At 32.6% G+C, this 15,807-nt stretch overlaps 1 protein-coding gene across 1 annotated transcript in view; it reads right to left on the minus strand.

The window, feature by feature from the left end:
• Window positions 1-1,171: 1,171 nt before the first annotated feature.
• PIK3CA (phosphatidylinositol-4,5-bisphosphate 3-kinase catalytic subunit alpha) overlaps window positions 1,172-15,807 on the minus strand; it is an 84,518-nt gene continuing 69,882 nt past the window's right edge. Inside the window, exons 10-21 of the mRNA XM_069472909.1 lie at window positions 15,087-15,211; window positions 14,101-14,182; window positions 13,611-13,775; window positions 13,281-13,384; window positions 12,158-12,329; window positions 9,489-9,595; window positions 8,839-8,960; window positions 7,902-7,980; window positions 4,217-4,387; window positions 3,479-3,596; window positions 3,214-3,365; window positions 1,172-1,750 (exon numbers count right to left, since the gene is read on the minus strand). Coding sequence (XP_069329010.1) covers window positions 1,480-1,750; window positions 3,214-3,365; window positions 3,479-3,596; window positions 4,217-4,387; window positions 7,902-7,980; window positions 8,839-8,960; window positions 9,489-9,595; window positions 12,158-12,329; window positions 13,281-13,384; window positions 13,611-13,775; window positions 14,101-14,182; window positions 15,087-15,211 — 1,668 coding nt within the window. The 3' untranslated portion in view covers window positions 1,172-1,479. The remainder of the gene's footprint in view (window positions 1,751-3,213; window positions 3,366-3,478; window positions 3,597-4,216; window positions 4,388-7,901; window positions 7,981-8,838; window positions 8,961-9,488; window positions 9,596-12,157; window positions 12,330-13,280; window positions 13,385-13,610; window positions 13,776-14,100; window positions 14,183-15,086; window positions 15,212-15,807) is intronic.

Raw genomic sequence — 15,807 nt, forward strand, 5'->3', positions numbered from 1 at the left:
ATGTTTAAGAATGTGTCCTGTGCTTGAATGGTATTTAATAAAGTTGGAGAGTGAGCCCTGACTACTTAGAAATGGGACTGATGTTAAAATGGTTTGATGTCCTATTTTTATTTTTGAGACATGGATAAGTAGCTTACAAAGGTAAAAAGTTCATGGTTTCTATTCCCCCATATTATTAAGTATTATTCATGAGCATACCAGGAAGATAGTCTAAATTGTGTTAATTTTGGCAACTAATTTCATATGACTGAGCCATTCTCAACTACGAAGAGGGTGGAAGATGGGGGATTCATATGAAAACAAAGAAATAAAAGGAAAGAGGATGAAGTTTAATCTGTTTTCTTTAAGTAGTTATACACTGGTTATTGGTATAAATGGGATAGTGCCTGAGCCTCATCTATAGACCAAGAGAAAAGCTGACCATGCTGCTACAAACAATAAAAAATTTGGGGTGCAAAACAATGCATGACTATGGGACAGATCATGTAAATAAAGAATATATATATTAATGATAGTTTCTATAATATAAATAGCCTTTAATAAAAAAAATAATCTTTTTAATAACATTAATACTATTTTCTGGAAAACATGCATGAAAAATGTATTCAGTTCAATTGCAAAAGGAGAAAAAAATCAACTTAAGGTGAATACTGTACAATTCTGGAATAAGAACTATTCCTGCTCATTCTTTTTCTATGATGATTTTTTTTTTTTACTTTGTGGGAGCCCAGAATTTCCCTGGGAAATAAGAATCAGATCCTTGTCAATACTGTCCAGAAAAAAACCCAAAAATATCACCTTATAACAGGTCTCACTGGTGACTGCTTCCAAAACTGTGCAGATAAGACCCCAAATTGTCAAAACATTTCATTTATTAAAAAGAAAAAGTCTCTGGTGAAATCTCAAGAGTCCCTTCCACCCCAAGCATTTTTCTTCATTAAACAAGGAGTCAAAAAACCCACTTCAAACTATAAATTGAACAGCAATGGAAAAATAAAAAAATTTCATTCTTTTCCAATCTTTTGTAATTTAACATAAACTCCAGTTTACTTAGACCTAATGCAATAACAGCCTTTGTTGTGTCCACATTTCAAAACAGAGAACATTTGTAAGACAAAAAAGAACATTCTTTTTCCTTCTCCATCATGTCTATATATTTTGGGGATTTTTGTTTTGCTTTGTTTTTTAAAAAAAGATACAAACAATCTTTAAAGTTTACCTTTTTGGACTTAAGGCATAACATGAAATTGCGCATTATTCTAAAGCTTAATTTTGAAATGAACTAGTTTAAGTGCTATCAAACCCTGTTTGCGTTTACATTATTTAAATTATATAGTATTTCATTTCTGTTCTTGCTGTAAATTCTAATGCTGTTCATGGATTGTGCAATTCCTATGCAATCAGTCTTTGCCTGTTGACAGTTATTAACAGTGCAGTGTAGAATCCAGATAGTGAGCTTTCAGTTTCTCAGTTATCATTTCAGTTCAATGCATGCTGCTTAATTGTGTGGAAGATCCAATCCATTTTTGTTGTCCAGCCACCATGATGTGCATCATTCATTTGTTTCATAAAATATTCCAAAGCCTCTTGCTCAGTTTTATCTAAGGCTAGAGTCTTTCGAATGTATGCAATGTCATCAAAAGATTGTAGTTCTGGCATTCCAGAGCCAAGCATCATTGAGAAAAGATTTATGAAGAGATTGGCATGCTGCCGAATAGCTAGGTAAGCCTTGTAACACATCTCCTGAAACCTATAAGTATAATAAAAACAGTTTGGTCAGTATGGAGCAAATGGTGTTAATACCTTCAGGTCTTTGCTCAAATGTCACATAATTAGAAAGGCTTTCTTAGACAAAGCTATAAAAAATAGTATTCCTTTCCCACTCCCCTGGTCAATACTCTTCTATTCCCTTCACCCTACTAGAATGTAAACTCCATGGGAATAAGGACTTTTTTTGCTGCTTTATCACCAGCACCTAGAACAATGTCTAACTCATAAAGAGTTTAGTAAGCATTTATTAAACATAGAACTGGTTCATACTAAAGCCTTTAAAGCTTAGGCTAGTGTCAGGACTAAGTTATAGATAAAGCATAATTTTGTAAAAGGTTTTTAAAAGTACTTTAAGGTCTAAGATAGCATAATGATATAGTATAACATGGTAAAAAACATTATGTATAAACATGGTAATTACAGTTGACTTTCCTCAAATTATATGACTAAAAAATGTTGTTTTAAGCATTACACATTATTTGTCAATATAGAGAAGATAGAATCCAACTATTTAAAAAGCAGTAAAGAAAAACATTTAGGCCGGGCGCGGTGGCTCACGCCTGTAATCCTAGCACTCTGGGAGGCCGAGGCGGGTGGATCGCTCAAGGTCAGGAGTTCGAGACCAGCCTGAGCAAGAGCGAGACCCCGTCTCTACTAAAAATAGAAAGAAATTATATGGACAACTAAAAATACATGTAGAAAAATTAGCCGGGCATAGTGGCGCATGCCTGTAGTCCCAGCTACTTGGGAGGCTGAGGCAGGAGGATCGCTTAAGCCAAGGAGTCTGAGGTTGCTATGAGCTAAGCTGACGCCACGGCACTCACTCTAGCCTGAGCAACAAAGTGAGACTCTGTCTCAAAAAAAAAAAAAAAAAGAAAAACATTTAATGTGCTATGAAGTTTAAGGATTAGGTTTTTTTTAGGTCTTAATTAGCTCAATAAATTATTATTATTATTTTTTGAGACAGGTTCTCACTCTGTTGTTCAGGCTAGAGTGCAGTGGTGTCATCATAGTTCACTGCAACCTCAAACTCCTGGGCCTCCAGTGATCCTCCTGCCTCAGGCTCCCAAGTAGCTGGGACTACAGCTGTGGCTACAGCTGTGTACCACCACACCCAGCTAATTTTTCCATTTTTTTGTAGAGATGGAGTCTCACTACATGACTCAGGCTGGTCTTGAACTCCTGGCCTCAAATGATTCTCCCACCTCGGCTTCCCAAAGTGGTAGGATTACAGGCAATAAATTAAACTGGTTTCCCTTTCCATTTTTCTTCACAGCACCACATAAATAAATTAATAAATTTTAATAAAAACATTCAAATAAATTTTGCTAAAATGGTAATATAACTAACATCTATTATTTTAAAATTGCTTGAAAAACATCAATTATTTCTAATAGAGAAGCAAGAATTCTTTATTTTGTGCTTTTGATTTCTTGAGCTTACCTCTCAAATTCTCTTGTCTTTGTGCATTCTTGGGCTCCTTTACTAATCACTATTAAGAAATCTTGTGTCAAAACAAAGGGCACACGTTCTCGTTTATAACCAAATTTTTTCTTCTTGTGATCCAAAAAGTGTCCAAAATCTATATGAAACAGCTTTCAAAAATAAGACATTATGTTATAGTTTGACACACGCAGACATACAGTATCTTAAATTAATAAATTTAGTTTAAGAACACCAAAACATTTTAAAGAGAGAAAGCCATTACTTGTCCATCATCTTTCACCATGATGTTACTATTGTGACGATCTCCAATCCCCAAAATGAAGGTAGCTACACAATATCCAGCACATGAACGTGTAAACAGGTCAATGGCTGCATCATATCTACAAAGAAGAAACAAATAAATTAATAGTAGTGTGGAATATAGAGCAATCCAGGCCAAATTAGGAAAAGATGGTCTAAGTGTCTAACAGTAACAACAGTCACTGACATTATGGAAGGAAGTAATTATGCTCAAAGATCTAAGGAATTTTGAGATTCTTAAGTTTTCAAGGGTTTCTAAGGAAATTTCTAGATGCTCCCTGATCAAAGCATAATTCTTCTCATGAAAAAATAAGATGTGCAAAGTGAAAAAATACTTATGTCATTCAAATTAACTTTTTCTAATCATCATTTTAACAATGAATTAGAAATAAAATTTTGATTACATGTCATGAGTTCTAAGGATAAAAAAATTTTGAATGTGCAATGTTAATTTTTAAAAAAAGAACATGCAATAGTAACACATTTTACATACATAAGTTGAATGTACAGGATTTTACCAAATTATTAGCAATTCTGATCATTTAAGCACAATAACCTTAAATATTTCAAAGGTTGAGCATCCTTTTTCCCAAAGTACGTACAATTGTTTTCTCTGGTTTATCTCAGAGGAATACACAACCACTAAAAGACTCATCTAATAAAAACTTAAATTAACATAGGAAGAAAGAATAAGACTCACATTTCTCCTTTATTCTTGTCTTTTAGCCACTGATGTAGTGTGTGGCTGTTGAACTGCAATGCGCCTTTCAGGCCGCCTTTGCACTGAATTTGCATAATAGTGTGAGAATTTCTCACCACCTCAATAAGTCCCACACAGTCACCGATTGACAGGCAACCGTAAGGTAACATTCTGAAAAAGGAGCAACACATTTACAATTAAATGATGGAATTTTAAAATAGCAAATATTTTAATAGGCTAAAACATGAATGTTTTATTTACAAATCTGTCATGCATGACCTTCACTGCTTTTTCCAATTTTATTTTCTTTTTTACAGTGTGACATATTCCTTAAAAAATCCTCAAATTATCTGCCATCATTTATTATAACCTTCAACTGAGAAAGTACTTTACTGTATAACCAAAAAGGACTATTAAGAAAATTATGTGGTAATTAAAATTTTATAAACAGTTATTACTTTAAAATATGGGTGAATTTAAGATGCTTAATTGACATCTAAATAAAATTACATGGTAGCAGTTCTCAAATTTTGGTCTCAGAACACTTTTACACTTATAAAAATTACTGAGGACCCCAAAGAGCTTTTAGTTGTGTGGATTACATCTATTGATATTAGACATTAAAACAGAAAAAAACAAAAATTTAAAATATTAATTAATTTAAAAACAAACCATGACATGCTAATAGAAATAACATCCTTTTTTTTTTGAGACAGGGTCTCATTCTGTTGCCCAGGCTAGGGTGCAATAGTGTCATCATAGTTCACTGCAACCTCAAACTCCCAAGGGAAAGCCATCTTCCTGCCTCAGCATCCTGAGTAGCTGGGACTACAGGTAAGTGCCGCCATGCCCAGCTAATTTTTCTATTTTTTGTAGAGATGGGGTCTTGCTATGTGGCTCAGGCTGGTTTTGAACTCCTGGCCTTAAGCAATCCTCCTGCCTCAGCCTCTCAAAGTGCTGGGATTACAGGCACGAGCCACTGCTCCTGGCCTAAGTAACATCTTTTATGAAACAAAAAACCCCTATATTAAAAAAAAAAAAAAAAAACCAAATTAGTGAGAAGAGTGATACCCTTTCACTTTAAAAATTTTTTAAATGTCTGGCTTTATAGCACCCAGCTAGGTTCTCATATGCTTCTCTATCCATTCCAATGCAATGTTTTAATTGAAGTATATAAAGAAAATCTGGCCTTATATACATTTTCATATTGTAATAGTCTTTTCATGTAATAGCAGATAGTTTTCTTTGACACTGTTTCAAAATTTGACAATAATTTCTCAAGTTGTAATATGGAATATGAAACCATATCAATAATCTTTGTGTACTTTGTTACATTAAAATCAATTTGTCTATCTTGCCTTTGAATGGATCTTTTCTTGATTAATTACATTATCCTGCATTAGTCATTTGTACATCTTCTAAATGTTGATATTTTCCACTATACCATACTAAAAAATCACAACTGTTAACATTATCAACAATTTCATCAGAGAAGTCTTAAGTCAGGGGATGCTGTTATGTTCAGTGGCAGATATAATTCTAATTTTTGCTTGAAAGCTCAAATTGTCTCATTGGCAATAAATACCATCACAGTTGTTTTCTTTGAAAAGACAGGCACATATTGTTCATTTTCAAGAAAATGTCTGCCAAATATCCATGTCTGAATAACCATAGCTTGCCTATTAGTTATTTTTTAAGCAAAAAATGGTGTTCCATGAAAAAAGCAGCTAGTTCAGCTCACAACTCAATCCCACAAATGCTTCTGTTGATACAACCACTATGAGTGGGGATCTTGCACAAATGTTTTTAGAGTATTTCCCATTTCATCACATAGAATATTAAATGGGACATGTAGTAAATAAAGGGTGGAGATGTGACAATTTAAAGAGACAATGAAAAAAAGCATCTACCATCCAAACTGGCACACAAGTACTTACAGTACGGTTTTCCTTGCTCTGTGTTCTCATAAGCTATTGTTCATTCTTCCTGCCTTTCCTTTACTTCTTAAGTTCCTAAAACAGCCTACACTTATTTCATTTTCTTACTTGATTACTTGTAGCCTAGCTTCTGTGCCTACCACTCTAGTGAGTAAACTCTTTGTAAAGCTAAACATGAGTCATCAAATCCAAGGGTTTTTTCATACATCTTATTCTCTTAAACCCCTTGAAGAATTTGGCACTACAAATTGTTTGTGAATCCCTCCCCTCTTTTGGGTTCTGTGAATCACTTACTCTGATATTTCTGCTCCTTTGACCATTTCTCTTATAGAATCTTTTCTTCTACCTGCCCTGGTAAATACAGAAATTTCTTAAGGTTGTACTCCTGCTCATTCTATCTTATTTTGTTTTCATTTTATTACTGTTGAGAATGCTCATAGGTGAAAGAGTCAAATTGTCTTCAAGTCATCTCATATAAAAAACAGAGTTATAACAGACTAGAGTCTGAATTACAGTTTTGCCAAGTATAAATAAAAATGCTGCTATGATTTTACTTAAATTAAGTACTTTCCATTTAAAATTAAACTTCAAATAAAATTTTTTAGCTACATTTACTTAAGTTAAAAAATATTCAGAAAATATCATGAGACTAAAAAACTCTTAATATTTCTAATGATCCTGCTTTAGATGCTTTTTTGCACAGTCACTAATTTACAATTAAATGTTGTAATTACCAGGGTTATATTGTTAAATCCCTTACTCTTTATAATTCTACAATCTTTTTTACACTCTATTCTGTTGGGGGAGGTACACAGGAAATTATACCAAAAAAGGAAACTTGACTCATAAAAGATAAATTGTCTTTGGAAAGCGGCAGAAATTAAGCAATGCATCAGGAGTTAAGAATTTGAAGTTTATGGCTTAATTTTGTATTTAGCAGGTTACCTGAAATGTCCATTTTCTTACTTTGCAATAAAGGGGTACTGCTATTTGTCACTGATACAATTTTTATATACTAGCTACTTAATCTATAAAAGGCATACAAATAAACCCTTACCTGGTATTACTCGCTATTTCTACCTAATCTACACAGTTGCAGCTAGACTTGACTCTTATACCCACTTATAGACAAAAGTACTTTCAGAGAGGGTAGCTTTTGCCTAAATAACTATGGATTTGCATAGAGACGAGTCAGAGAAATAAAAACTATTGGAAGCAACAATGACTAGGAGAAGAGATGAAGTATGATAGAATCTTGGAGATAATACTGATAACTGTGGAAAGTTGGGCAGGACCAACAGACTGATAAAAACTTTAAGACTGTTAGTTTCATGAATTTTGCTGTAAAACTGATTCAAGATTAGAGGATTTATAAAGCTTTAGAAAATTTATACTATGAAATTTTCTTTTAAACTCAACTTCTGAATGAAAACAGAGGCCTTGTGTGACTCCTATGTCCTGTTCCTAATGGTGACACTCTAAAGGCAATTGCAGAGTCTTTACTAGCTTATTAGAGATAATAATTCTTACTTAGCTAAATCTCATTAACTATTCTAGCTAAGAGGACAAATTAAAGTACCATAGCATAATGAACTATTGTTAATTACTACTGTGTAGATTTCTGTACAGATATATGCCTCTATATGCTTCTATAATTAATATTTATTAATAGTTTACTCTTTCAGGATAACTTTCTGAAGTTATAACTTTCTAAGTATGGCAATAAGGTTGCCTTATTGGTTACCTACCGAAGATCAAGACCTTGATTTTGCCAGATATTTTCCATAATGCGAATAATTTGAAGTGTTAGCATATCTTGCCGTAAATCTGAAATTCAAATAATATGTATCACCGCTTAATACCACAGATGCAAATTTGAGGATCATGCCAAGAAATTGTTTTCAAATGGAAAACAAATAGCTATATTTACTCTTCAAAAGAATCTATAGGAAAGCAATATTCTTATTCTTTAATTCACTTCTAAAGTCTCTGCATAAGCATATCTGTGTAACAGTATAAGTGAGCAAGCATTTCACAAAAATTTTAAATTAAAACGGTTCAAGTATTTATTTTTCTGAATCCTTAAATTTGAACATATGTTTATATTAAAATACTGAGATCAACAGAATTCATTGCTGAAATGTCATTTCCTATTGGAAACCCATCCATGATCCTTCCCCTCTCCCCTCATAACCTGTTCTCCAAATAAATTAGACCCTTCTTTTATATGGTTCCTCAGCAGACTGCATTTTTCCTTTGTACCATGGTTGTAATTTTATTTTTATAATTATTCATTTAATGTCTCTCTTTTCCTTGTTACACTGTGAGCTCCACAACGGCAGAGATTTCTGTTTTGTTTATTGCTACAATCCCAGGGCCTAGCACACAGAATGTTTATTGAATGAATGGATGCTCACACAGCTAAGCAAATGAAAATTAGAGACTGATTTCAGGACTTCTGATTCTAAACCTAGTACTTCTTTTCTTTTCAATGATTAAATATGTATATTGCAAAGGCTAAGGCATTTGCTTAATATTATATACTTTATCACGTGTGTGATATTCCTTAATGTGTGTGATATATTCCTTAAATGGCTTTCAACAGTCTTCATGGTTCATAAATATCCTGTGTATAAAAAGATAGCTAAATTCATGCATCATAAGCTCATTAATGCTCTTCCTTACCATCCCCATTTTTAAAGATGATCTCATTGTTCTGAAACAGTAACTCTGACATGATGTCTGGGTTCTCCCAATTCAACCACAGTGGCCTTTTTGCAGAGGACATAATTCGACACTCTTCAAGCCTTTAAAATAGTTAAAAACTTTACTAAGTACCTTAGCTTTGTCATTCTTTTTATCCTCAAATTTATTTTAAAATACATATACAGTATAGCTTTTTGAAGTGTTATGAACATTTAAAACTTTCTCAATTTTTATTTAGAAATTCATGTTTAAGGAGTATAAAGAATAAAATTAAGCTTTAATTTTTTTAATAATTGCATATGAATTTTCAATAGAGATATATCATTAGTTTTACAGATATTACATTCCATTTCTTATGCTATGATACCAGAAATTCCGGCCATATAAGGTTTTAAACTCTATTATTAAGTAATAAAAACTCATTCCGAATAAATGTAGTTCTGAACTTAAGACAATTTTACTACTCCTATTTTGAGGGTAAGAGAATGAGAGAGTGGAGCCTATATAATTGGAGATTCTAATTATAACAGACATTTTGACTTTTCTCCAGATTTTATCTAGAATAATTTGAAGTATTATAAAAGGCACTTATTTAAATACATCAGTAAAACTCCCAAGAAAGTAACTACCTGAGATTTCCTAGTTGATGAGCAGGGTTTAGAGGAGATAGAAAGCCCTGTAGAGCATCCATGAAATCTGGTCGCCTCATTTGCTCAACTAAAAACTTCATCTGTACCTGGTAAAAAAGGATAATAATGGTAAGAAACTGATTTCATAAAAACTAACTGCTAATCTCTGTTACACACTGGAACCTCAGTATTGCCTGTGTAGTCTTTGAATCCATATCCTAGACTGGCTGCATTCTAATTAGAAGGGTTTCTACAACACAGAGCAGCATAACTCAGGGAGAGAGGCAAGAGTCGGCAGCACTGTAAGCCTTCCTGTAGGAAAGTGAACTCTGCTTGCTGACCTTTGGCTCTACAGCAGGGTTGGTCAAGTATGGCCTGCAGGTTAGTGGCCAGTTTTGGAAATCAAGTTGTATTAGAATATAGCTATGCCTATCCATTAAAATTGGCTGCTTTCACACTAGAAGAGTGGAGTTGAGTAGTTAAGACAGAGACCACGTGGCCTGCAAAGTCTAAAACATTTTCTATCTGGCCCTTAAAGAAAAAATTTGCTGATCCATGTTCTGGATGAAAAACTAAGGAGACCATGCTATCTTAGCTTAATAACCTTACTTTCAGGCTTTTCAGAAAATACCACATTCACACTTTCTGTTGGGTAAAAAAGATCTAGTGAGGCTACAAGAAATTGTTGGGAAAAGGACTTATAAAAACATTTGTTATGTGGAGTTTCACATTATACTTAGGTTCTGGCATATAGCTACAAAGAAATATCCCTTTTTAATCAAATCCCAATTTAATCAATTCAAACCAGAACCCAGACTGCTGAGCTATCATGCAGTATCTGGCATTTTATTTTAGGAATCTTCTATCTACTGAAAATATAAAATGTGAGTAGGGGGAAGAAGGAGGTTAGGAGCTAGGATTCATAGTAAATTAATTTTCATGCTGAAATTTTAGTAATAAATTTTTTTTTCTTCTTGCTATATATAAATGAATAGCTAGAAAATCTAGTCATTTTTGAGTAGGTACCTCTTTTTCATCACTGACTAGGTAGCTCTTGTTCATGTAAAGGCATTTCTTTTTATATCACTGACATCCCTAATGTTAGCCCAGTGCTTCATATACTCTATCATAACTCACTGTTACGATAAAACACAAAACCACTGAAAGTAACTGCCTTTATTTTGATGACTGCAATTTTAGTTCCCTATCAAAATCTCATTTAAGCTAATAATGATCTGAGTAATGAATTTCATGTTCTTAATTAATCCATTGTATCATAGCCAATTTGTGATATGAAAACTCCAGCTTAGAAGAAATGCCTATACAGATGGTCCCCTGACTTACTTTTCTGATTTATGATTTTTCAACTTTACCATGATGTGAAAGTGATATGCATTCAATAGAAACCATACTTTGAATTCTGATCTTTTCCTGGGCTAGCACTATGCGATATAATACTCTCTTGTGACGCTGGGCTGCTGCTCCCAGTCAGCCATGCGAATCATAAGGTATATAACTGCTACTCTACAGTGTACTGTGCTGTCAGCATTCTTTTGGATATTGTGTTTTTGCATCCCATCATGTCTACAAATAGCCATTTTTGACTTAAGATATTTTCCATTTATGATGTGAATGTAACACTAACTCTATTGTAAGTCGAGGAGCATGTATATTCACAAATGTACCTAATATCTAGTTTCTTTTTTCTTAGTTCAGTTACAATATAAATATAATAAATTTTGTTCTCTCAAGGCAGTTCAGTCCTCTCTTGCCCACAAATTCCAACATTAGAAAGAGTACAGTTATTTCTAATATCCTACATTTGAACTTATATACCACAATTTCAACAAAATCAACTGAGTCACACACTATATGACATTTAGATCAATACAGTAACTTTCTTTTAAAGTTTTTTTTCTCCTTCAAGTAATATTAATGAAGATATTGGGAAAATTCATTCAGTATTGCTAATTTACATTCTCTGTCCTTTGAGAACTCACTAATAAACTGGGACTTTTTTTTCCCATTTCACTAGAGATGAGGAACAATCTCACTTTTTACTGTACAATGTGGTGAATTTAGATGTACTAGATTAGACTGAATAAAGGATAAGGAACAGGAAAAGGTCATGAAAAACCTTTACATTGTATTTCATCTTCCTTAGTTATACCAATCTAGACTGCAGATGACTAAAGTGTACGATATATTTACTGCCTAACTTGGAGTCCATTTTAAACTTAGAAATGTAAAAACTAATTTCCCACTCATTTTCAGAGTCAATGCTAAGAGAAAATAAATGATAGAATAAGGAAAGAATCATTTTAAATATTTAAAGCTATTTAAAAGAGAATGGAAGAGAAAGTATAGTGGGAACTAACATTTGTTGGGCACTTTCCATGTTCTAGGATAGGTGCTTTGCATATCTCATGTAATTTAATTCTCACAACAACCCTATGGAGAAAGTATTATTCCCATTTTGCAAATGAGAAAATGAGTTTTAAGAGCCTAAATAATGTGTGTAACATAACACAACTGAGAGGCAGTAGAACTTGGATCTAAATCCTAATCTGCTTGATTCCAAATACCATGATCTATATATACATTGGGCTTCTAAACAATCCCACACTACTGCAAGACGAGAGTCTCAAACACAAACTAGAGTCACATACCTTTTGTGTTTCATCCTTCTTCTCCTGTTTGAGAATGTCAGTTAAGTTAATGAGCTTTTCCATTGCCTCAACTTGCCTATTCAGGTGCTTCAAATACATCCCACATGCACGACAATAGGACTCCAAGAGCAGACCAAACCTCTGACTAACTGTTTTATTGTGCATCTCAGATCTAAAAGAATAGTGCAAGATTATTGTATATATATGGTCTTAAATGAGTGTACATATAATCTTTGTTAAGAAAATTAAAAAACTAATTTTTTAAATCCAATAAGTATTACAATCATACTAACTATAAAATGATTCAAACCTATTATTTAGAAGCAAAACAATCAAGAGTTTCAGGTAGTTCCTCAACATGTAAATTTAAAAAGCAACAGTTTTTAGTTTTATTTCAACTTCTTTTCTTCCACTAATAGGAAAACATATAAAAACATGAAAAAAGGAAACTGGGCACAAAAATAATAAAATGAATAGGGAGGGAGCAAAGAGCTCAGTGAGTACAATTTGACTCTTCTGGCACATATGTCTACACTTTTCTATACTGTCTCCAAATTTAAGTTATTTTCAACCTAGCTTCTAGCTTTTTTTTTTTAAATATTTAAAAAATCAGTTTAGACACAAATCTGTTTCTAAATTTATAAAAATCTATATGGTTTATGACCTCTAACTTTGAGTACTAGATATGTCACATTCTGCAAAATATTTTTTATTCTTAATTAGCTTGTTTTCTAGTAAGAAACATGGGATTTTGACATTATTGTTCTGAATTGCAAGGTAACATTTTTTCCCCATATTTTGGGATGTTTTAATCCACACATACGGTGAGACCTACAGTAATATTTATCTGGACCTAGAAAATTTTGCTTTACTGAAAGTAGAATCAAACTTGTTAAAATATTTCAGCTCTCATTCATATATAAAATTCAGTTTTGAATTTTACTGCTTATTTAATTTCAAAGAGAAAAAGTTGAGGAGAAGCTCATGATTGGTACAAAATACTTTCAGTATGGAAAACTCTTTCAGCCAAACAAAAACAAAAGAACTTAATTAATACATATTTATACATCTATTAAGAAAGCAAACAATATATAAAGAATTTAACGGGGAAATAATGACTTACTTTAAATGCCAAAAGAAAAAGTGCCCAATCCTTTGATTAGTCAATGCTTTCTTGAGTAAAAATCTGACAAGCAGATTATCCAAATATTGTTCATATTTTAGGACCTAGGTGATTAAAAAGATAAACAAAAAACCAAATAAATCAGGGTCAGTTTCTGTATGGCTAGATTTAAAGAAAATTTTTCAGAAAGTAGATACTACTGGTAATAAAAACTGATTTTTTTAAAAAAAGCATAAAACTAGTTGATGTAATAGGTTTGGGAAGTTGCATAGATTTAAGAATTAATCATTATTTTGATGAAAGATTATTTACTATTTTATATAATTTTACCTGTACTAGCTGAATTAAGTACTGAGAAAGTTTGTCATCTGTTAAATACTTTTCCAAGCATCGAACAGCAAAACCTCGAACCATAGGATCTGGATAATTACAGTCCAGAAGCTCCATAGCCTGTTCAGGTTTGATTGGAGGCCAATCTTTCACCAAGCAGTACATCTGTGTATGGGAAATACAATAGAGTATATTTAAAAAGCAAAGAAAGTTGTAATGAACCCTCTAAAACATCATCTTAACGTCTGATTTTAAAATTAGTTTAGATAAAAAACACCCTTAAAACCTGCTTAAAATTTTCGGTTCTAATTTGTTTATCATTGGAAATGACGTCACTGGTATTTTTCTCCACTATATTACCATTATTAATGAATTTAAAACATGGGCTATTTCATCTCTTATATTTACGTAGACTTTCTGAGAGAAAACAATATGAGTGACACACCAATTTTGTGCAATGGTTATTCAGTAATCCCAAACACACATTTACCTGGGCTACTTCATCTCTAGAATTCCATTTAACAGACAGGAGCAGTTTAGGTAGAATTTCAGGGATAGTTACACAATAGTGTCTGTGTGGGAAAGATAAAACAAAATAAAAAAACATTCTTATGTGTTATTCAAAAGGCTTAAATGTCTAATTTTTCAATTATGCAATCTTTAAGAAGTTCCAAACTACTTACATGACTAGCCTTTTGTAAAATCAAAAGAAATCAGTGTTTAACCCTACAGTTGTATATGTATGTACATACATATTTAGACACAGTTATAATGACAAAGACAAAAGGAAAATCCAAATGGAGGACAAGTACTTAAGTTTAATTGATAATTAAGGAAAATTATGAATAGATGTTATAGCTCTTATTTTTCACCTACTCCTTATATAGCTCATGTTTTTCACCCACTTATACAACATGAACCATAGAGCCACCACACCTGTGGTCACTGGACAAAATTTATATTTTAATGAACTTTCTATAGAAATGCACTACAACTACTTTATTTAAATATAACAGTATCACTTATGAATAGTAGGATAATTTCTTCGTAAGTGAAAATAAGGCATAACACTATTACTTTGAGGAAGTGTAAGAAAAAAGAGAAGTGGAAAGGCACTCCTGAAAATTATAATATTTAGACCAACCTAATCACAACAAAATTGATCTAAAACTAAAGGTGTTTAAAAATCTTGAATTTTATTTTACAAAATCCTAAAGGAAAGTCATATCCGGAATTTAGAATTAAAAAAAAGCCTTCAATGAGCAAAATCAAGTACCCATGCAGCATAATTTTCTAGAAATACAGATCTATATCCATAGTTTTTAAAAAGGCAATGTTTATAATTTAAAAATCATATAAATTGTACCTTATTTACTCCAATAGGTATGGTAAAAATATAGCAAGATCAGCCAAAGTCAGTTGTTTTCTTCTACAATTAAAAAAATAAAACCAGAAAATCTCCATCTTAACACTTACCTGTGGCTCCACAGAAAATCTTTCTCTTGCTCAGTAATTTCAGATAGGGGATCTCGTGTACAAATTGCTCGGAGCTGTTCTTTGTCATTTTCTCTTAATTCGTTGTCTCTAGCTAGTCTGTTACTCTGCAAAATAAAGTAATATTTTATATGGTTTTCTTTGTTATATTTCCCCACCCCTGGATTCATGAGTGATCTACCAAAAAAAAAAGTTAATTTTCAATAAAGTTTACATTGCTTAACTGTTGTAAAATAATTTATTCTCATTGTAAGATTTTATTTTCAGGGATAAGGAAGAATCAATTTTAGACACAGTGTATGTGGAAAAAATCCAATAATTTACTTTGTTAATATTACCACCAACCCACAGTTAGAATAGCAGCTGCCTAAGTTCGTCAGTGAGAAGACAAGATTGGGATACTACAGGATGCTAGTGAACAATTCAATTTTCTTCCTGATGAGAGCCCTTCCTGGTATCCTATTAACTAATTTATTAATGTTTCTGATGTAAGAGAATAAGAAACAGTAAAATAATAAAAGCCAGGTGTGGTGGCACATGCCTATAGTCCCAGCTACTCAGGAGGCTGAGGCAGGAGGATTGCTTGAGCCCCAGAGTTTGAAGCCAGCCTGAGCAACATAGTCAGACTCTGCCCCCACCAAAAGTAAAAAATAAAAATAATAAAATTTTTAAAAAAGTAAACACTTTCATGTTCTTTGTGGTA

Source organism: Eulemur rufifrons, chromosome 7, assembly GCF_041146395.1.
Source record: "Eulemur rufifrons isolate Redbay chromosome 7, OSU_ERuf_1, whole genome shotgun sequence".
NCBI lineage: Eukaryota > Metazoa > Chordata > Mammalia > Primates > Lemuridae > Eulemur > Eulemur rufifrons.